Source organism: Ambystoma mexicanum, chromosome 10 (genome assembly GCF_040938575.1).
Source record: "Ambystoma mexicanum isolate Mex_15411 chromosome 10, UKY_AmexF1_1, whole genome shotgun sequence".
Taxonomy (NCBI): Eukaryota; Metazoa; Chordata; class Amphibia; order Caudata; family Ambystomatidae; genus Ambystoma; species Ambystoma mexicanum.
In genome coordinates, this window is record NC_090932.1 from 1,360,246,800 (window position 1) to 1,360,270,696 (window position 23,897).

General features: G+C 45.3%; 1 protein-coding gene across 2 annotated transcripts in view; it reads right to left on the minus strand.

The window, feature by feature from the left end:
- Nucleotides 1-23,247, minus strand: part of SEZ6L (seizure related 6 homolog like) — a 1,952,755-nt gene extending 1,929,508 nt beyond the window's left edge. The window contains exon 1 of one of the 2 annotated variants that reach the window (XM_069619379.1): nucleotides 22,985-23,247. In XM_069619379.1, coding sequence (XP_069475480.1) covers nucleotides 22,985-23,072 — 88 coding nt within the window. In that variant the 5' untranslated portion in view covers nucleotides 23,073-23,247. The remainder of the gene's footprint in view (nucleotides 1-22,984) is intronic. The other variant, XM_069619378.1, reaches the window with a different exon arrangement.
- Between the last annotated feature and the right edge of the window lie 650 nt (nucleotides 23,248-23,897).

The window sequence follows — 23,897 nt, forward strand, 5'->3', positions numbered from 1 at the left end:
ACAACATTAGAAATTATCAACATTTCTTGTCAAATTAAATTCACATTCTGTCCTTGTAATCTTGGTTCCACAATTATCATTACAGACTGCATCAATGACCTTGCACCTTTCATTTATTTTTTGATCAATGAAGCTCTTAAGCAAAGAATTGGCCTACCAACCTTAAGGAGACGTAGATCACTCTTAATTCAAGAAATCGGATCTTGTCACCCACGGACCTAGCACCGACAGATCGATTGCCAACATGCCTTTGCTCACCAACATTTTGGATACGTTTGTTACGATGCAGCTTCAGACGTTTTGCTGTGATTCCTGCCACTGTTAACTAGAATATTTCTAAAACCCTTCTACAATCTTCTCAAATCTCTGAAGATGGGGTTTTGCTGTCAGCCAAGGAATCTCAGGTGTACATTAATCTCCATGGGAATCTTAGCTGTGACAATTTCCTGCTTGAATCAATGTTTGATAGAATGACGTGGTGCATAAATGTAAACTGCTTGAGATTCAATAGTAACAAAACCGAGTCCGTTAGATTCACACATTTAGGGAAAGTAATATCTAACCGAGTCTCATTTCCCACCTTGACCTAAGACTCCCAATTGGCTGACTGTGGGATCTAGAATAACATTAAAGGTAGCCACATTAGTCTCTGAATTGCTTTGAAACATCGCCCACGCATTATTCGGCCTCCAAAACGTATTTTTACAAACTCCCTAAGATTCTACACTCATCCTCTTTGTTATTTACTATCCCTCACAAATTTAATCTTGACTCCACTGGTGGAATATCTTCTTAGTTCAGGACAGCGATATCTGGAACTCTGCACCCAAATCATATTGAGCTTCCCCTAATTTGATGCACTTTAAGACCTAAGACGCTCTTCTTTAAAACCTATTTTCATCATGAGTTAACACCACCACAACTGCCCCCTATTCCTGGTATTGCATGCTTTTATGCCTTTGGGTTTTAGCGCTATTTAAGCATTAATTGACATAACATAAAATAACAAGCAGGGGCAGGATCCACGGCAGAATGTATAGAGTTCATGTCCAGGAGAAGTGATGTCATTTCTTGTAATCCTACTAGCTGGTCATTTAAGGAAGAGTGAGGTAAAGAATGCTTCATTCGAACCGTAGGGCAGCATTCCTAATAGATTGAGGACAGCCAATAGTATCATTAACTTGCATTGCAGTGATCTCTTCAGTGGGGCTCCCTCAAAGATGCCAAAGAAAGCACCAAAAGGGTGGCATTGTCTTGTTTTCTTCCCTTGCAGACAATTGATGCTTTCAACATCTGGGTAAGAATGTACCTTTTCGCTCAGATAAATCTCTGATGACCCTTTCTTTAAGAGGCAGAACTCCCCAAAGTCAACCAAGCAGCTGCATTTTAACGACCGCTGTCTTGTGGTGGCACACGTATTGTTGGTGGTCGGAACGGGAGCCAGGCGTTATAGAAGGAACACTATTGATGCTTTTTCCCACTGGGAATTGTTCTACTAGCGAAGGCCAAACACTGTGCTTGCCATTTTGTAACCAGCTCTTTTCTGAGACCAGTACAAGTGTACAACAGTGTTGTTGATCACATATTAATAGAGGACACCACACTACATAGTGTCCAAGGCTTGTTAGGGCACTGAGAATTCCTTTGAGGCTCTGAAGACCTCCCTCGCCCAATATTGGCCTATAGGTTCCCACCTGTGTATTCAACTGTGTGCGGTTTACTTGTGTGCCTTTGTGGCAGTACATTCAAATCTTTTCATTTTGTTGATGGCCTGCCACAAAAGTGTCAATAGCGTCAGCACGTATATAACACCTTGGAGCAACACACAACCACAAAACACATTCCTGTAACACAAAAAGTACAATGTGATGTCCATTTGTATGCACACCAATACATGGATGAATGGTATAATGAGGCAGAAAGACTGTATTCATTGCACAAGCCTGCAGATGTCAATAATGCACTCAGGTACTGTTGTGGCTGCCACAAAAACTTCTTTAAAACCGCCCCAAGATTTAACTTTGCAAATTTGCCACTAAAATCGTCTCTATCTGCTTTCAAATTTGAATATAAAGAAGTTAGAAATAGATACAATGGGCCTCATTCCGATCCTGGCGGCAACCGTGCTGGTAAAAACGGCATGGTTGCCACCAGGGTCATTTTCTTTCCGGTGCCTGGCAAAAGGGAATTACGGAGCATTACAGCCCCAGTGGTCCCGGTATTTCCCCATAGCCAGGCGCCAGAAATAATTACTCCCCATTCCCATTCGAGTCCCATAGGACTCAATGGGAATGGGGAGGATGGATGCACAGGTCGGACCTGGCAGGGAGAAAGGCACCCGCTCGCAGAACTCAGAGTATGCCGGCCCAGTAACAACGGTGCCGGTAGCTTACCGGCACCGTTGTTACTGGGCCGGCATACTCATAATGAGACCCATTATGTATGAAATGTATGAATTTTGTAAAGCATCCGAGGCAAAAGAATCGCAACTGGCAGCAAATAAAATCTTCAGGGTTTATGAAACTTTCAATTAATGCCCACACTTAATGGTAAAACTAACATATTTCATTTATTAAGAATTATTAAATGACTCCTTAAATTAAGCCCTCTTCCAAAGCACAGTGGTGAAGCATCTACTGCTCCCTGAGTTCCAATGGAATCAAAAATAGACGAGTTCCCTTCAAAAAAGATTCATAAACAATATTGAAAAAACAGCACTTCATCTTCAGGAAAAACACAGGTGAGGGGAGAATTGTTCACTAAAAATGATGGTCATGAAGCTGGAGGGTTTATTTTCCACATGTCTACCTACTCCTGTATTGATAGAAGAAAGACATCTACTTTCAAGCATTGTAACATCAAAGGAAGGTGAACATAAGGTGATTACAGCTTCTGTACATGGCTACCATTTCACCTGTGCGTGCAAGCTCAAGACAACCAACTTTTGACCTGAGGGGAAAGTACCATTTAGAGGCCCTTTCCACAGGGCCCAATGCAGTGGCCCCAAATTGTAGGACAAGTAAACTCAGTACCAACCTCTCCCCCACTCACATACTCTCCAAAAAATAATGGAACTCGTTATTGATATTACTTTTCTTCTATAAACTGAGACTGGATGTAACATATCTTTCAGTTATTTATTGGGGTGGTCCTACAAACCTGGACTTGAGGGGACCTCGCCCACATACCATGTTCTACAATGATTTGACCGGGAAAATATTATTTGGTGAAATGAGAACTTGATCTTTGAGACCAGGTTCCCTGGTGACTTAGTTCATGTAAAAGGTTGTGGAGGTTAGTTAATTCATTGGTAGAGCTGAGCCAGAGCCAAATCAGAGGGCCTGGCCTCACCATAAGAGGCAAACACAAGTGGGTATGGCAAAAGGCCCTGACCTGGTTTCCTACCTCCCCACCCCACAGCTCAAAAGCCATAAAAGCCACACCTGGAACCCTGTCTACCACCCCTCCCCCCCCACAACATAAGGCCCTCGGTTGGCGTCCTGTCTCCATAAAACAAGACCAAGACGTGACATCATATCATCCCATTAGGACACATCATAGACATGTTTAATATTATAATTATTTAAGGAGTAATACTACAGATAATAAACCCATATAAATGAGTATTTCCCTACAGCACACACTGAACAAAGGTCCCTGCTGGCGATCCTAATTTTGATAGTTAAGGAAAGCAAGGCACAATGAAGAAAAGTGATTTGCTTAGTATCCCATAATGTGTGAAGTGTGGAAAGTGGGATTTGAGTAATGGGTTCTTTGTTACACATTGTACAATTTAGATGGTAAAGGAGACAGTATCTTCTATTTCTTCAGCAGTTTTACAACCAGAAGAACGCTTCCTGCAATGTTATCATTGAAAGGATAAATGAGAACATAGTTGAATAAATCTGACGTTCACACTGTTAAAAAAAAGCAGGCTTGAAAAGCAGCAAGTCACACGATAAAGCAATCTGACCAGATATAAAAGAAATGTTAATGGACTCACATGTTCAAAAAGAAAGTATGCATCAATTGGTCCTATAAATTACAGGTTGCTGGCCGGACCACGATTGGTTGCTGGGACATGCATGTTAGGCAGAAATATCAGCAACCATCACTCAATCTGCTGAGCTGCCTTTCCAGACATCTACCTCTGTCTCATGTAACCTATTTTACATCTCTATCACTCTCTGGTGTCCTTCTCTTGCACCTCATTGCCACTTCACGCACATGCCCTTACAAATAACTTGCAGACCTATGTTCCCCTTTTGTTCCACCCTTTAACTTTAACACAATACCCTTTATTACCTTACACTCAGCCCCTTCCCTTGCCTGGATTGCTCAGTCACAAAATCCTTGCCACTCACCCCCTTCCATGGCAACTGGCAGCAAGCCCATTCAGTGCCTGTCACCCCCTTCCATGGTCCTGGTTCACACGTAGCCGGAAGACCACCTTGATTTGCAAATCAGCCCTTTCAGATACGTCAGGGAGCTGTGGATGGGGTCAGGTTGGTAATTGTGGTCCTGGGTTGTGGAGAGTGCATAGCCAATAAATGCCAAATGGACATGGCTTATTGTTATTGTTTTGGTTTGTGTGACTGTGGTTTTGTGTTGAATGCATTTGTGGTCGTACAAAATATAGAGGTAAGGCTGTATCTGAGTGTTGATGGGAAAGTGTATCTATGTAGCTGTGTATGCTGTTGATCTGAATCCGTACCTTTTGTTGTTCTCGGAAAGGTGTTGTCGATAATACATTGTAAAACTGTCACAAACTCCGTTTGTAGTGCACTCATAATACTTACCTGCATTTTACATCTTTCCGTGTGTGTTTGCCAACTGTGCCCACGGGTAAGCATTGCAGACACTTCTGTAACTATAACCACCATATAGCTAATTCATTGCATGCTAATGGGTGTGCTATTGCACTCTTTTCGTAATTAACCCATCAGTGATCAAGAAATTCACTAGTCATACAAGCTTAATCAAGACCCTAAACCGAGCCTAAACTCGGATACAATATGGAGACTTAAAACCTCAGCAGCAGGGTATCATGATAAGGTATTGGGTGGGCTATTGCCATAGTTACCATCTAGAGTCACAGAGTGTGCATCCAAACATGCACGTTGCCTGTGGTCTGTGCGAACATGTGCATGTCACATGGACAGTTCCTCCTATCACTCTGTGGAGGCCCATGCTGGAAGCCACCCAGGCATATGTGCTCTTTGCCTGTGGCCTGTGTGAACATGTGCATGTCACATGGACAGTTCCTCCTATCACTCTCTGTGGAGGCCCATGCTGGGAGCCACCCAAGCATATGTGCTCTTTGCCTGTGGTCTGTGCGAACATGTGCATGTCACATGGACAGTTCCTCCTATCACTCTCTGTGGAGGCCCATGCTGGGAGCCACCCAGGCGTATGTGCTCTTTGCCTGTGGCCTGTGTGAACATGTGCATGTCACATGGACAGTTCCTCCTATCACTCTCTGTGGAGGCCCATGCTGGAAGCCACCCAGGCATATGTGCTCTTTGCCTGTGGCCTGTGTGAACATGTGCATGTCACATGGACAGTTCCTCCTATCACTCTCTGTGGAGGCCCATGCTGGGAGCCACCCAGGCATATGTGCTCTTTGCCTGTGGCCTGTGTGAACATGTGCATGTCACATGGACAGTTCCTCCTATCACTCTCTGTGGAGGCCCATGCTGGGAGCCACCCAGGTATATGTGCTCTTTGCCTGTGGCCTGTGTGAACATGTGCATGTCACATGGACAGTTCCTCCTATCACGCTCTGTGGAGGCCCATGCTGGGAGCCACCCAGGCATATGTGCTCTTTGCCTGTGGCCTGTGTGAACATGTGCATGTCACATGGACAGTTCCTCCTATCACTTTCTGTGGAGGCCCATGCTGGGAGCCACCCAGGTATATGTGCTCTTTGCCTGTGGCCTGTGTGAACATGTGCATGTCACATGGACAGTTCCTCCTATCACTTTCTGTGGAGGCCCATGCTGGGAGCCACCCAGGTATATGTGCTCTTTGCCTGTGGCCTGTGTGAACATGTGCATGTCACATGGACAGTTCCTCCTATCACGCTCTGTGGAGGCCCATGCTGGGAGCCACCCAGGCATATGTGCTCTTTGCCTGTGGCCTGCAAATGCCACAATTCCCGTTAGTCTGCCTTCTGGAGGATTATCTCTTTATTTGTTTTTATTTTTTTTTATTTTTACATTGCAGCCCTTGCCCCTAGAGTAACAGCCTTGTCAGCCAGCCGCATGTCTGCCCTTTCCCAACCTGCCACTGCAGGGAATGACTAAACTCCTGAGCTACAGTTTTCCGAATGCTTGGGCTCCTGTGACATGTTCATCAACAAAGGTGGTGCAGGGGTTGCTGCTATTATGATATGTTAAATGGCTTAGAAGATGACCTCAGGAAATAAAGATGGAAATGTTCCCGGAATAGTCCGTCGATGTGGTGATGACCACACTTCTGAGAACATGACTGGTGTGATCAGGGATCTTGTTTCAGTGTTAAAGATTTGACAGCGAGTATGACGTTAGATCCCCTGTCATCGCTAATCGGTGAAGTCAGGCATCTCTTTTAAGAATGTGGCCACTTACTGTAAGCGTATTCTCCGTGATGAGCTTGTGTTTGTCGAATTGCCTTTTAACTTTAGAATATAAATATATTTTCTAAAAAAAATACTCTAGACTATCTATACATAGGTATGTAGATAGTTTGAAATAAATATATTCACTCAATATATATTCATTATTGTTCTGTGGCATTTGTGGAATTTGGTTGCCAGAAACCTTTTCTTTACCAGTAGTGATTTCCCACAATGATTCCATAATGGAGAGAGGCATCGCCAAACAGAAGGGGGAAAAGAAACCGTTTTTGAACAAATAGCCCGGATTTCATGGAATATACGGCTGACTATTGACAACTTGAGCTTAAAGTTTTGGCCGCATTCCTAATGCCTGTACATGAATGTGTATTATAAGTGAAAGAGGTGATGTTTAGAGTCAGTGGATGATGATGTATGTGCACATTGCATGTTTAAAATGTCTTTTCATAATCTGTGATATCCTTTTTTGAACCTTTGTTATTGCTCTACTTATTTATTTAATTGTTTTTTTTTATAACACGCCTAATACCGTACCTGAACTCGTTTTTCTAAGTGCGGATTCGGGATTTGGATCTCGGTTGCTCTGTGTGGTCTTTCTTCAAAGACCAGTGTGTTGCCCCTGTGCTATCCTCCATTCCCTTGAGTTTGTCCTACATTGAATGTTTTTCTGAAACTGTTAAAATGTTCTTATTAGGCCGACATAACGATGTTCCTTGTAATGTTCTTTCTATCTTTAATGAAACCTAAACTTTTGAATAGCAAAACACTCGAAGGCACCCTTCGTAGATCTGCGTGCCCACCTAGTAACAGTGATTGATTTAACTTTCTTGTAACAATGTCTTTTATTAGTAATTATTTATATATCAGAGGCATGACATAAAACATTACATATGTGCCTGTTTGTATTTGTATTTGTCATTTATGTAGTACAATCCTAGCCAGGAATCAACAGTGGGCAGCAAATGCCATTGACATATGCGGTAAAGAGAGCGGTTTCAATTTGTGGATGGGATGTGGCAGTCATGGGAGGATAGCTCAGGGGCAACACACGCGCCTTGAAAGCAAGACGACACTGAGCAACACAGATTCGATCCTCAGTCCGCGCTTAGAAACCTCTGGGTATTAAGCGTGTTATAAATAACCGATTACAATGGAGGCGTGAAGTGATGTGGGAAAGCAAGGAGCCTAGGTGGCGACTAGATAATAACTGAGGTGTAAGGTCTTCAGTTCATCGTGACCTGCAAGAGCATTGATGAGGTCAGGATTGCCGGCAGGAGAGGACAGGGGCATAGCAAGAGAAGGCCTATTTCTATATTTTCCTTGCACTCCAGTTTTGTCTCAAACCTAGTAATGGCCTGGCTCCTGAAGGAGAAGACCGACTAAGCCACAGAGTTTTGCAGCTATGTAGGCATAACTATTTTCTTCAACTAGAAGACTTGCCTCTCCCATATCACCCATCTTTGCAGCATCCCCTGACATATGTCCAGCCCTCTAGCCATGCCTTGCTTTCTTCATTCTACTGCAGACCCTTGCTCCTTCCCCCGTCTATCTACCAACTCACCCGCAGGTATTCAACGGCTCTAGTTGGCGCAAAAGCCGTCGTGGTTTGTCAGATTGGGTCCAGAAAACCTTGCCCACTTCCGGTCTTGAACAACCTCAATTGCCTCATTAGTTGCCCATTAGGAAGGAATGGGGGAATGACATCACTATCTTCCAGGTTCAGGCCCTCAATTGAAGAGACATGTGATGCCTTCCAGATCCTAACCAACCACAGAGAGAACGTGAACTCTCATGATTGGCTGAAGAAATGCACATGTGATTTGGTTAGGGGTGGGCCCAGAAGACCTGCCCTGCTCCTGGTTTTGATTACCCTCATGCATCCCGCCATTCACCCATAATGATGGGGAGGGGGCCAGGCTTTTCCATTTGCTAGTCCTCCAAAGGAAAAGACTCTTGCAAAGCCCCTGTGTCTTTTAAAGCCTTTCTATCAGTGGACATAAAAGCATTTCACCCAGGGACCCTGGTGAGGGGCATGTGTACAAGAGCATCACCAGGCTCTCCTTCTTCTTGCCCTTCTCTGTAAAGCCTGGCATAATGCATTAGCACAGCTGGCTCTATTTAGCTAGTCTCTACCATCTGTCAGTCCCTGGTTGTTCCCACCCGCCACATACACACCCTAACCTTCTATGGCTGTTCATGGTTGTCCCCATCCCCTCCACCCACATCCCCTCTGGCTGGCCCTGGATGCCTACACCAAGAACCTTCCAGGCTGGTTTGTCCCCACCCTCATTCCTCCCTGGTTGGTCCTGGTTATTCCATCACCTCACCGTTCTTTTTTATTAGTCTTTTAATTTCAAAATGTGCTCACACACCTACTCCTCGCTGTTGTTTCGTCCCTCTTACCCCAACATGTCTTCAAATGGTGAAGGATAATACTGCAGGATTGCTTTCATCATTCTCTGTCCTATGGTGAAGATACATGGAACGCAAAATGGATTCCCTAAAGCAAACTGATGCTGAAAAACGGTCGTTTTTTTTAGGCTGATGGTTTATTGTAAGATAAAACAAAGACATGGAGACTGACTAAAGTTTTAGTGAAAGAGGCAACGGAAAGTGTATAATTGTATTCATGTCTGCCACCCAATTACTACCACTTCTAAGGTGTGATCATGGGATACCAGTAATTCTGTGCTCCATTAAGAAATAGCACACCACACATCCCATGGAGTTTCACACAAGCACCAGGAACTTCTACAATTAACCGACCCATAAGACTGGGTTTTTAATACATTTAAATTGACGGCAGGACATGCTAAACTCAGAGGTAAAAGCACTGTATATCCAACAATACCAAATTCCCAAATGTGCCAAAATAATAATTCTGCTAACCAGAAAACGTAGCATGAACTACAGAAATCTTCATTTTATAGTGAAATCTTCCTTTGTGTATCTGAAACATGAAGCCAAACTGAATCCTTACTGAATTTGTTTTCTCTAAGGTATCAGTGTATTGATTATTCCAACCGCTGTCAGTTTATTGTGCAGAGTTGCTAACACCATGGTGAATTGTACATAATATCTTATACTATAAATATGTCAAAAAGCAATGGTTTTGTATTGGTTTGAATAACATTGATAGTAATTTCAAAAACCCTATATTGTGCTGACTCCATGTTATCTGGGGTTTCAAAGCAGACAAATCCAGCCCCCAGTTTTGGGAGTAACTTCCCTCACACAGATCCGTACAAAATTAAGCTAACATACCACAAACTGGAGATCTGCAGTGTGAATGGAGATTAATATCTACATTTCTCAGATAGTTGGATGCTGTTTTTTTTTTTGTTTTATTGTTGGCCTCAAAAGAAACATTTTCCACTAGCTGAATAGCAATAATAGGTGCCAAATGCTGTGCTAATGCAGTAGAACAAAGCAGGCCTGCCATCTCATTTTGGACCCAGTCACACACTGAACCCATATCATATTGTGAAGCATGTGTGGAAACACAAAGACTTAGCCCACAGTTCAAAGGTAGGGCATGAGTCAACTATTACATTATGTATGGGCATGATTTTGGTTGGTGTTAGTATTGGTATTGTTTATTATTAAAGCACCTATACACAAAGCAAGTGTTTCAAAGCGCTCAAGGAGGGAGGGAACAAGGGGGAAGAACAACAGTCATTGAGAGCCCTTGAATTTCTGAATGATACAAGTCTGCACAGGCAGAGTGGGTGCAAGGAACAAGTGCATATAATACAATTAACAGTGTAGATAACAACAAATAAGTCTGACGATGATTCTGCAGTTTTTCCAAGTGCATTGAGGCACCGCCATGCAAGGAGTGGAGACAAGGGACAAACAGAAAGACGATCTTCAAGGCATGGTGCATTCAGAGTGTGCAAGTGCGCAGAGGGGTGCAGGAGAGGGGAGGGGGCAAGTGCAATGGGTGGGGGCTGTGGCAGGGGAACAAGTACACCCAATCAGTACTAAGCTGGGGTAAGTGCTGAGAGATGTCACTCTCATCGGTCATTGACCAAGTGCAGTATCGATGAGGCAAGTGAAAGGCCCAGAGGCAAGTGCGAGAGGACTGGCGAGGGTGACAGGGACCTGTGAGACTTTGAGGTACACCAAGCGGCCAGTCAGGAGACTGCACAGAAAAAGGAGGGAGAGAGGGATAGAGCAGAAAGAAAGGTTAGCAGGGTAGAGGGAGCGGGAAGGAAGAGGAGAAGAGGAATGTCTTAAGGAGTTTCGGAACTTAAGGAGATCAGGCTCAAGATGGAGTACGGCAGGGAGGCTATTCCAGAGGGAGGCCCCCGCAGAGGATAAAGATCTCCCTCTAAATCTCTGCTTGGAGAACCCGCTCACTCACAGAAGGTGAAGGTTAGATGAGCGTAGGGCTCGGGAAGGACAGTATTTAGGTAGGCAACGTTACAGAGAGGTAGGTCCCAGGCACCAGAATGCCTTGTGGATAATGCAGAGGGTCTTGAACTTGATCCTTGCAGCAACAGGGAGCCAGTGGAGGGATTTCAGTGCCGGAGCGATGCGGTCCCTGGACTAGAGGGCAAGGATAAGTCTCACGGTTCTGTTCTGGATGAGTTGCAGAGGGTGCAGAGCAGAGACTGGGAGGTTGAGAAAGAGGTTGTTGCAGTAGTCCAGCCTTGAGAGAACCATGGCTCTGGAGACAGTGAGCCACTGGGGGAAGGTGAGGAAAGGAAGAGTAACTCTGAGGAGGTGTTGCTGGTAGTTGGACTTTTTAGAGATGTTCGAAATGTGAGCCGAGAAGGAGCGAGTGGAGTCGAAGATGACCCCAAGGTGTTCTGCCTCATAGGTGGGTGCAGGGCCAAGGGAGGCCAGCCAGAGTGAAAGTGGGAAAGCAGGAGCAGGAGTCCCAAAGGGAACAATCTCAGTCTTACTGATGTTGAGGCAGAGGTTGTTTGCAGCACACCATGACTGAATTGCGGACAGACAGTCAGATATGAGCGAGGTAGACGAAGTGGCTGAGGGTAGCCTGAAGGAGAGTTGTATGTCATCCGCATAAGACTGGAAGCTAGAGATGAACGTGGCAATCACACATGCAAGGGCAGCCATGTAGACATTGAAGAACCATTGGGGTAGGTTAGAACCATGGGGAACGCAACAGATTCAAAGAGTGGAAGTAGAGAGAAAGGACCCAAGTTCCACTTGGGATAGGGGGTCGCAAAGGAAGAAGGTTAACCATGCCAGAGCCTGACCTGTGATTCCCAGGGTGTCATGCAGACATGTGATCAGGATGTTGTGGTTTACCATGACAAAGGCAGAGGAGAGGTCAAGAAAATGAGGACCGAAGAAGTGTTAGTTTTGGGATTTGACAACAGGTCTTCACGGGTGTTCAGAACAGCAGTTTCTATGCCTGTGGATCCTCTAAAGCCAGAATGATGTCGTGGAAACAACCAGCAGTTTCAGTGTGGAGGGTGAGCTGAGAGATAGCCAGCTTCTCCAGGAGTATGCACAGGAAAGGTCCATAACTTTGGAACAACAATACTTAGAAAAATGAGACTATCTGTCTTTTGAAACTAACAATGAGCTCTTTAATTGTTTACCAAATGTGCATTCCATATGATTTTTATTTAAAAGTATTAACATTATTAATATTCATAAAATTATGAATTGATGTGCTATACATTTATTTGATATACCCAGATATCCGTCTGTGATGGCATAGTACAGCAATCCATATCTCATTAGGGTGGTACATTCTCACTATGAATAATGGAACAGAATACAGACATTATGAACATCCAATGCAGATTGGTGGGGTGGCTATTCAACAGATGTGTCTAACTATGAGGCAGGCCAATGGAAACAATGTGGCAATTACGTATAGTGACATTATTATGACAGAAGCATGGGCATATTTTATGCTATAAAAAAAAGTAGCACACGGGATAGTATTTTGACTTTGGCAAAAGCTGCAGGAAAGAACATTTACTGTCCCTATTTGATGTGTGCAGTACATCAATAGTTTCTGCAGATGAAGTCCTTGTCCGTGAGTCAGCCTGAACCAAACTAACTTGAGGCAGACTTGTTTTCCTTAAACATGGATTAAGGGGCCAGGAAGGGCCTTATGACTGAGACATTCCTTGGAACAGTCGAGGCTTTCTGCTGCCTGCACACCATTAAAGATGAATTCAAAGTGAGTTTGTTAATTCCCCAAATTAGATAATTACTGCTTTCTAGCCAGTATTAATCTTTTTCTTGTTATGTCCCAGAAAGTGAGGTGGCTTGAGAAGGTGAAACAAAAATACATTGATTAAATTGGAAATGTACAGTGCATTCCTACTGCATTTAAAAAGTGAACTGTAATTTCCATGCAACCTAAAATACATGTTGAATTGTAATTGCAGTGGCACAGATGATATTTCATGCTGTCTGCATGCAATTCTTTGTAAATTATAATCTCATTAAATTGTACCCAAAGTTGTTTTACATAAATAGTTAACATGAAGCTGTGATACGAAAACATCCATGCCATAGCCTAAGGAAGATCTGTTTGATAACGTTTTTTCTGTGAAGGCCATAGCTATTTAATAAGGAATAGGAAATTATATTAAGTTTAGATGTCAGTTTCTACTACCATAGAAAATAATGCAAATGTAAATCCCACATACCCCTCATTCTTGAAACTCCATAGTGGCACTCTATTAGTGAGGTGAAAGGGGAGGGACACATATACTGTTTAAGAAAACGATTCTGTATTCTGAATTAATAACCTTGCTTCTTCCTTAAACAAAAACCTGAAGAATCATCCTGAGGTAATTCGTTACAAGCTTATGTTAAACTTCACACACGTATTAATAACCAACAGCACCATATTAACATGGGAAATACGAGGCATGCAACAGTTCTCTGATTCCAAAAATTGCTGATGTTATTGGGGAAAGTCATGTTTGTTGAATAATTTTAAATGTAATTGTATGTGTAATTTGGAGATGTTTTGGATGTAAATAAGATGAACACACTGGCCGATGAGCATCATAATTATGATACAACATCTATTGTGATTCAGAATTAAACATAAAGAGGTTTGATGATATAAAGGTATGTTTGATGTGAGAAATGGTGAAATTCAAGCAGGCAGGTTGTTTTTGTGTTTTTGTTTTTGTGCATAAAATACCTGTGATTGTGTAATATTGTGGTGACTTCTCCCACATAAAGGTTGGAGACCAACTTTGCATTGATTTTATTTTAATAAAACAAACTTTTGACCCCAGAATTAGCGTGTCTCTTGTCACCACAGCTGTGGCATAGAATGGTATGTCAGGAGGTATTATATTAGGGATGTTTGCATGATGTGAAACTAATATATCAACAGATTAATTCCACTGTGTATTGTGTTTTCGTATAAAATGCATATTTTGGGATTTCTCCCGTAAATAGAATTACAAATGCATCCCCCAATCTAGAAGCTGAAACTGTTATGCAATAACATGAAACTGTCTTGCTATAAGATTAACCTGTATTGAATAGATGCATGTCATCATATTCAGGTGTAAATTGCAAACCTCTTCTCGTACTACCCTTGTGGCTAAAGAATGCCATTCCTTATATGAATCTCGGTGCTGTTTGGCATTTTAAGACAATTCACCTTCTATGACGTTCCTTCTCCTTCAGCCAAATGAAGCCCATGTAGATGGTTTGATGACCCACCTCTTGAAAGACTTGATCCAAACAGTTCCTTTGTTAGCTGAGGTTTCTGACTTCACCCCACGGTTAAAATCCAGAGAGGACATGTTCTGATAAATCACTTAGTGGGACAAAGTCTGGATGAAACTCAAAACACTATGAAGCCAAACACTGTTGAGTAGATTCATCCACTCAATGCATTTACAAAGACACTTGTTCACTTGGCTCTGCAGTCTCCTTTACTAATGCCTAGCTATTGAGATTTTCTGTTTATCAATTTAGCTATGTCAGTCTTCTCCCTCAAAATCTGCCCTTATACTGTTTGCAAGCAATACTACTGCAGTTCTCTTTCTCTTCCAACTCGTGTTTGTTTTTTCTTGATAGTTCTCATGGTAATTATTGTTTAGACATAGATTCTGTTGTTTAGCTTATGTTTGGACAGGTTTATGAGCTCTGATACCAGTTAGGAATCAAAGCATCTAGTTTACCCCAAACCAGATTCGGGAGATTGTCTACCTGGCAGCTGAAAGTCACGCCGCGTTCATCTTGCAGTTAAGTGCCATTGTGCACGAATCGCCTCAAAATATCCTTAATGGTTTTCTGTCTGGTGTCATTAGCATATTGCCAAAGGAGCCCCCAGAGTGTTGTAATTGGGAATGCTGCATGCCTCGGTGACTTTAACAAGTCAGCAATCAACTTTTGTTGCTTCCATGACCAACTTTAAGGCAATCAGGGTGCTTATACACAGCAAGGTGCCCACGCCTGTGTAAAGGTGGGTGTTCTGCCAGTAGACGCAGTCGTTCAGGTAAACCTGGACGAGTCATGAGGGCTGATGTAGTCAGGGGTTCAATACTTTATAAAGAGCTCCATTTAAGTTGACCCACATTATTGGGACAGGAGAGCGAGCGGGAGTATGATGTCGACATCACACACACACGCACACACATATAAATGCCTGCAAACATCTGTTTGGATGTGTTTTGAGAGATCGCAGCAGCAAATGATTTGCAACCCAGAAACGCAAGCTATTAATTTTGTACTCACAATGCCTGTCAAACCCACTGAAAGCTCCAATTACACGTGATATCTTTTGTATGAAAGTAATTTCCTCCCATGTGTCCTACAATCGAACAGCGGGAGGTGCTGGTTACTTTTCAATACAAGATAAAGATTCAATGGAAGCTCACCATATGATAGGGGGGTGGGGGGTACTGAAGATTATACCGCCGCCTGCACACTAGGATTGCTGTGTCCAAGTCCAATGAACAGCGTTAACTCTCCTGTACTGTTTTGCAATGAAAACTCACTTAAACAGATCACACATCCGTTTTAATGGGTGGATGCGGTAGCTAACATGTTTGAAGGCCACTGCTGAATACACGTCACAATGAATTCATATTTAGGACTTAGGAATTTACGGTGGGGGCGGAGGGGCACGCGAAGAAATGCCTTTCGAGAACAATGCAATGCGAGAGATCATTTTCGGCCAACTGAGCCAGAGGCGCGTCCCTTTCTATGCAGCTCCCTCCCTGGGAGCTGTCCCCGATTTAAGTGCTGAAATGGCGAAGTGTGTGACACTCACTGCTGGCGCGTCAAGCAACACACGACATTGATGAAAAATACACTATGAGCCTAGCTAATGGCAGTGAAGTTAGAGTCAGGCAGCTTTTCTCTCCAGTATATACTAAACGCGTACAGGTATAGGCTGTACTCTGCCGCATGTGCAGACACCGACGCCTAGCTTGGTGATTGCTCCAACCACTGCGATTGGAAGCTATGAGGAGTGAAAACAAACGACTCTCTCCACTCGTCCCAACAGCATCGCCAACAACAAGAATTCCAGGATGCCACGTGGCCGCATCAATGGCTATTTTGGGACCTATTCTGACGTCACTCACTGGATTTTCCGTGTAAGGTTTTCATTGTGCATTTTTCCAAATGAAAGCACGCGGCGGAAGTGTTTCTGGCGCATTGCTCACAAAGTGCTCCCCTCAGACATGGGCATTACACACTTTGTGCGAGTGAATTGCTGGCGGGGTCAACTCATCCCTTCATAATGTGGGTACCATTCAAATGGCAATGAATAAGAACTATTATTACAGCGTAGAGCAGTGGGTGGAATCTGGCATGGGATGCCCTTTAGGGCTTTACCAAACAATGATGGTTTGATTCTCAGCAGATCATGGATTGGACAAAAGCAGAGGTCAATTGAGCCGGGAATGGCCCATTAGAGGCCAGCGGTAGTACACGTGTTGCTAACGCGTGTACTCACTAATACTAAACGTACACGCCTATTGTCAAGATCGTAGCAGTCAGTTGCCATGGGCAACATTCTCTTCTCGTCGTGGATGCCCTGAAATGGCAGCAGGCATCGGCATACCTGATCACTCAGGACGCACAGGTCGCTTAAGCGCCAGCCAACACATGGGTTGCAGTGGGCCATAGGTGTGACCAATATATAGACCTTAAGAACTGGGTGAAACTACACGAAAGCAGGTCGGTCTATTCAAAGTTCAGATGTATGTATGTTATGTCTTATGACAAGCTCTTTTGGAAAAACGTGTATTCTTCTAGCAGATTGCCTGGTGTGCAACCGGTAAGTAAGAGCAGTTCTGGCAGAATGATGTTTTTATAATGAGATGCACCCGTCCAACTTGTCATTTATTTTGGCGTTTGCTCTGTGCAGAGTGAGTGCCTCCCCTCACACGCCCTGTGCACTGTGATCGTGGCCTTCCACAAGTCCTGTCCACAATGTGTTTGTTCGGATACATGCTACGTTGACAGAAAGGCTGCAGTGCTCTGTCACATGTCCTATGCAGAACTAAGGTATTCTGTCTATGCCCCTGGGTACAGACATCATTTTCTGTCACATGTCCTGTGCACAAGAGATGTGTTATGTTAGATGCCATGTGTGCCCTTAAAGAACTCCGCCTATGCCCTGTGCAGATTGGTGGCGTTCATTCACATGCCCTGTGCACAGTGGATGCCTCCTACCTCTGCCACATACACATTGGACACAGTTAAAGCGTGTTGGCACATGCCCCCTGTATACTGAAGGTCTTGGGTCCTATAACTTCTGTAGAACGAAAGCACTCTGTCACATGCTTCTAGCTTATAATCAAAGGTAGAAGGGTCAACATAAGCAGCAGCACCGTCACCATGGAGTGTTTTTGAGGTACTATTCTGGGGGGGGGGTGGAATTGTGTGACGGGATTTGAGGACGTGGATTTCTATGGGGAATCGGGTGGGATGGGCAAAAGAAGGTAGTTTCCCAGCACTTCCAATGCCTTACACCTCGTGAAGCAAGCGGCTCAGCAGGAGTTCAAATGCCATGATTAGCTTTAAAGGGAGTTCAAGTAACATGAAGAGGAAGGCTTCAAAGGTCAACACCAAAAGTAACAGAACTGTGAACGTGGTTGTACAAAGTAGCTGAACTTTTTACACCAAGAAATAGAAGTACTGGCACCCAGTTCCCATTAGTTCAGGCCCATGTCGACCCCTGTTTATAATAAAGCTGTTCTTTCAAATACACTGTGGAGAATTGATGTATTCTGCAACATATCTGCAGTAGAAAGATTGGGTTCTGCAAACATGTGCACAATGAAATTGCGATATTCCTTTACGTGGCTTTTGTAGAGTGAGGACTGTGCTCTTCTGCATGCCATGGGCAGAATGAAGGTATTATATATACCACATGCGCTGTGTAGAATGAATGCCATTTTCCACATAACCTGCAAGGAAGGATTTTTTCAAACCCACTGCCCTCTATGGAATAAATGTCCATTGGCAGACGCACTGTCTGCTTATACATTGCTATGGGCCCTATGTTGAGTTATGGCATGCCTCATCCCCTCTGTGGAAGGAAGGCATGTTGGCACATGCCCTGTGTAGACTGAAATACAAAATGTCCTCGCTTCTGCCACATTACCTGTCTATAAAAAAGTATGCCACTACAGCCATATATGAATGAATATTCAGTCATTTGCAACATGCCATGCCTGACATAAAAGGGACCAAACATTTACACTTGTTTTTATAATGAGAGAGTTCTGTCGCATACCCAGGCTGGGATGGGTGCCTTCCATCGCTTGTCTTGTGTTGAATGAAAGTACTCTGGTGCCTGTCATGTGCAAAGTCAGGGTGTTTGGCGCCGTGCCTGGTTATTTTACTAATCAAATGATATTGACTGAGTGATTGGTTCCGTTTTTCACAGCACCCTCTGCAAGCCACCGGTGCCATTTTATGATTATCTAAAGAAGGATCCCACCTATGCGTAACTTGCACGTGCATGCAGTACATACATTGTTGCTTACATTTTCGAAATTAAGATTTCAGAGTATTGATAATGATCTTATTTATGTACATAGAGTAACGCCCGACCGAAGTTGTTACTCGTGTATTCACCTAGGAAGGATGAAAAGCTGAGTTGGCCTTGTTGGGGTTTGAACTTGCGACCTGCAGATCACACCCAGATCGCAGCAGTGAGCACTCAACTCACTGAGCTATCTTGCCGGCTAGAGCAGTGTCCATTGCATGTGTCACATGAGCATTTTTGGTGACATCGCAGAGCATCATGTAGACACAGCGTTGCTGGGTGCTGCACAGAGGGAAGCGTTCATGGAGAGTGTGCAGAGGGAATGGAGTGTAGCATACACGACCACCTGTCAATGTCCGCCATGCTCTGCGAGACACAAATAATGATCTGACTCAACAACATTATACCCACAATAAAGAGCCACATTGTTATTTGAAAGCGAAGCCCAGAATAATTGAATTGGCATAGTGGATTACGGACACCACTGGCACACGCAAGATTGCACCCAGACCACGCACGAGACATTGCATAAGATTGAGGAGACAGCACGGTAACGTGTGGAGCTATTGCCGAGTACCCTGCATGTAGTCTCCAGCAACTGCACCACCAATTCCAAATGAATCCCGCCAAAGGTTACTTCTCAACAGGTCAAGGGTGATGACCCTTGATCAATTGCTGGGCTGATGATTAATCAAGATCAATAACAGCACACTCCACAGGCTCTGTAAAAAAACCAGCAAAGTATGGAATGAGACATGCGTGTCCCCTTGATAAGCCATGTCCACACAGGAGGCTTTGGGGGCAGCCGACTTGCATGGCACATGCATTTACTCAGCGTCAATGTTAGGAGCTCAGGCAGTGCCTGGACGGAATGCAGGCTATATTGGCCGGCATCTGAAGCTTGAAGGGAAGGTTGCAGCCACACACACCCCTGTATGAATTCATGGCATGGCATTACAGCAATAGATGTTAAGATAGTGCCCTTTTCTTCTTTGGGGTAAATCCACATAGCAGTCAAGGGTGACTGAGAACAAGGACCTGAAAAAGCTGGATGCTGATGTTCTGAACTTTCTAAATGCGACACTTTTAATTAAAATAGTACACAACACCGAAAAGGGAACTCCCTGTTCCTGCAAATGCTCCTGTTCCTTCGGGGTTTTTCACAATCAATTAAACATGACATGTAGAAAGTCAAGTGAATACTCCCGTTCAAGACACATCTAAAATAGGCTTCTTGATTTAAAACAAAAAAGCAGCTAACATATGTAAATACATATGCAACGCCTTCAGTGTCCTCTGTACAATACATCAGAACAGCCTACCAGAACCATCTCGTTATTTAATATAGCATGGCCTTTATCCTGCGTATTCTGCCTTCATTAAGGCAGGACTAAATGTCCCAGAATGCAAAGAAAGATATTGGACCTTCTGAACTACCCAAGCTGGATATAGGACAGTGTGTCAGCTGTGGGTCCATCCACCCCGGAGTTCAGACCATTGGACCACTGACTTACATTCTTACAACGAAGATGGTAAAGGGCTAATCACATCTCTTCTGAAGGGCAACAGTAAAGTGATTGGAACCAGACCAAATATAATCACTACAGCAGAAAAGCGAACAGCAGAGGGTGCGCAGGTCCCCCGCGAGCCCGCGTGGGGAGGCATTGCTGAAAGCTCACTGTGGCAGGGGGAATATACAGTCCAACATAGACGAGTGACAGATGCCACGACAGGCATAGGCAGGGTGGCTATAGGTAGAGTTGAATGATGGATCATCTGAAGATAAGACAAGTGGAGGGAAATATATATATATATATATTATATATAGAGAGAGATATTAGAGGGGTAAACAGATACTATAGTTGAAGAAATGCGCGGACATTTCCCTAGAGTTATGTATGCATGTGTGTGAGAGAGCGAGAGACAGAGAGAGACAAAGAGAGCTAGAGGGAGAGAGAGGCGGAGGAGGGAGAGGGCGCGAGAGAAAGAGAGATAGGAGTGGTGAAAGAGGATGAGAAGTAGGAGGCAAGAGAGTGAGAGAGTGACAGAAAGACAGGCACAAAGAACAGAGAAATCAGGAGAGATAGAGGGAGAGGCAGAGAGAGACAGAGAAAGGGAGATAGAGGCATGGGGAAGGAACACAATGAGACTAGGAGAGAGCAAGAGGGGGAGAGAAAGGGAGAGAGGGGGCGAGAGAGAGAGAGCAAGAGGGGGAGAGAAAGAGGTGCAGATGATCAAACAAAAGTCAAGACGAAAGTGGAGATGGCCGAACTTGGTTCAATTCACAGTTATCCAGGAGCTAACTGCCGTTAGTGCTACAGAGCCTGGCCTTGCTGAAGTGCATGTAAACTGCTTAAAACGGCAGGATGGCAACAATGAACAGTCTTTCCGAGCAACCGTTTCGGAAAGCGCACGCTGCACTGCAGACACATCCGCCAACATCTGACCACACATTGACCATAAAGTGGGATGATCTGAGGAACATGTACACGACGGGTGGCACCACACGATGGGACCTGTTCCCAACGAGCCCACGCAGCTCAGAGCAAGCATGGCATGCTCCCAGCCGAATGAGGCGCGGAGATCCGAGGGTCGGCTCGATAACACGGGCTGACAAGCTGCTATGCCCCTGGGAGCCCGGCACGCCGCGCAATCTTAAGAGGCTCGCAGTCTCAGCGCAGCAACTCCTTCCCGCGGAGTTCTTGGGTGCATAAGGATGAACCCACAGAGGCTAGCGCAGCGGGCACAGGCATAGAGCGAGAGAGGGAGGGCCAGCACAGATAGGGCATGGCAGCACGCAAGAAAGCACAACACAGAAGCGCCTACGTCTTGGGACATATACACTACAGGGCCCCCAAGGAGAAGGGTGAGCAGGTGAACAGACTGCGGTGTTCAGAGTGATAGAAGCCCACCTGACAGTGATGGGTGATACGGTGGGATATCCACCTCGAGAGAGCAGCACGCGGGGAGGGATGGAGCGGGCAGGTATAGGGCAGGAGCAGCGCGAGGGCAGGGGACCACGTGTATGAGGGCAGAGTAGAACATGCATTGGCGGAGAGGTGAAATACTGCAGGAACAGAGCCGGGGCTCAAGTCGAGGGTATACTTGGGTGGACGGAGTCCCCTCACTTTATTTTTGGACTAGACCTCTGAATAGAGCAGTCCATGTAAGGAGAAGAGTGGACATTTACAGGGATAGACCATCGCCAGGGTAGGGTGATAGGAGCACAGAGGCAGGCATATTACAGCAAGGGCGAGGATAAGAAACACGTGGGCACTCAGAGAGAGGACGCCACCTCTATATAGAGGTCGCAGCTACATGGAGTGAGTAGCAGAACTGAGTGGAGTAAGGTGGTCACGTGCACAGGTATAGAGACGCATCCGAGTAGGGTGATAGGAGCTCACAGGCAGGCGTATTACAGCGAGGGCGAGGATAAGAAACACGCGGACACTCAGAGAGAGGACGCCGCCACCTCTATATGGAGGACGCGGCTACGCGGAGAGAGTAGCAGAACTGAGTGAAGTAAGGGGATCACGTGTACAGGGAGAGAGTAGCATCACGCTAGAATGTTTGGGCCACACGTGCACATACACAGTGCCACACTTATGGGTAATCACAATACGCATACCACACAGACACATGTGCAGAGGCCGATAAGTAATTATAGAGAGAGAGCAACGTGTGTATGGGGAGAGGCGGCATTGGACAGCCTCTGTATAGCGGAATAGGTGAAAACACGCAGGTATGTTACAGCACAGGGATTGGCGACCATGAGATACGTTACAGATAGACACCGGTACGGGGAAGGGGGAAAAGCACGCGAATAGGACACAATGAGCCCGTGTGTAGTGTCGCTAGTGTACAGGGAGACATGAACATATGTGTACTAAGAGTGGGGGGGGGGCCCGTACAGAGGGAGAGTAGCAGGGCTGTAATGAGAGCGAGTGCATGTACAGGAACACACGGACGGAGAGAGGGAGAGAGGAGCACAAGTGCAGCGAGATGACTACCGTGCATTGGGAAAGTGTGGCACGAGGCTAGAACAGGGCAGGTAAGGGGCGAGAGGGGCACAATCAGAGGCAGAGCGCAGGACGGGTATGGGCAGAGGGGAGCACACGTACATGGGCCGAGCAGAAAAAGCATGCGGCTGGTTGAGCAGAGGTGGCCGGGAAAAGTAGCGGGTGCATAGGGAGAGAGGCACCTATGCCCAGGGCGAAGTATGTGCACCTATGAGGAGAGAGAATCAGGTGTACACCCATAGAACGGGGCAGGTATACAGCAGTCAGGCACACACACACACATGTACATGGAGAGAGGAGGGTAGGCACAGTGAGAGATGAACACATGTGTAGCGATAGAGCGAGCCACTCCAGCGGCAGTGCGGGCAGCCTTACCTCCTGGAGCAGCCCGTGTCGCTGTCGCCAGCAGAAGGAGCAGTAGGGCGGCGAGTCTTGGCCCCCGGCACATTCCACAGCGGGCCATGGTCCCCTGGCCCCCGGGAGAGGGCACCTATCGACGGCTGGCTCCCCTGCACACGCTGCGCGCCCGCCCGCCCGCTCGCCTTCCTCACACCGCAGCTCAGGAAGACGCACCGGCTGCGGGAATGCAATGCTCCAGCAGTGCCAGAGCCGAGCGTGGGCTTGGAGGCTCCGACTGAAGACAGAGGAAGGGAGGGGGGCGAGCCTGCGCGCGAGCGGAGAGTCGCGTGGGGGCCAGAGGGCTGAGATCCAGGAGGGGGAGCGGTGCACCGCCAAATACAATACAACAAAACACAGCACCGTACATTTTGGTTTACTGGCACACGTATTGACACTGCACTCGTATCGCCAAAGCCAGACTGTATATATCATGTATTACACATATTAATGAAACAGTATTCATAGAAAGAGCAAGGGTGAACTTATTTTAGGGTCAATACACTTAGAAAAGCTTTGAATGTCCGACCGGTTGGGCAGGCCTTCCATTATACATACAGACTATGAGTGCCATAGTCTGTAAATTACTCCGAAGCATTTTGCAGCGTCATTGCTTTGAGAATCTTACTGTAGATTTCTGTTACAAGTTGACATTTAATCTGCACCCCTATCTTTACGATCAGAGGGTCCTCTGTTGGCACAGACTTCCAGGCACACTCAACCTCTTTCTATGAGTGTCTGATATCGTCACTTAGTGGGTCTGATTGGTTTCATGTATCAGACATTTGGAATCACTTGCTTTCTGTGCCTCCCCGAGCTGAGGCCGCGTAGCAGGGATTCCGCGTATCCAGACACAAGCATATCAGCAGTTGAAGATGAGATAACCTATATT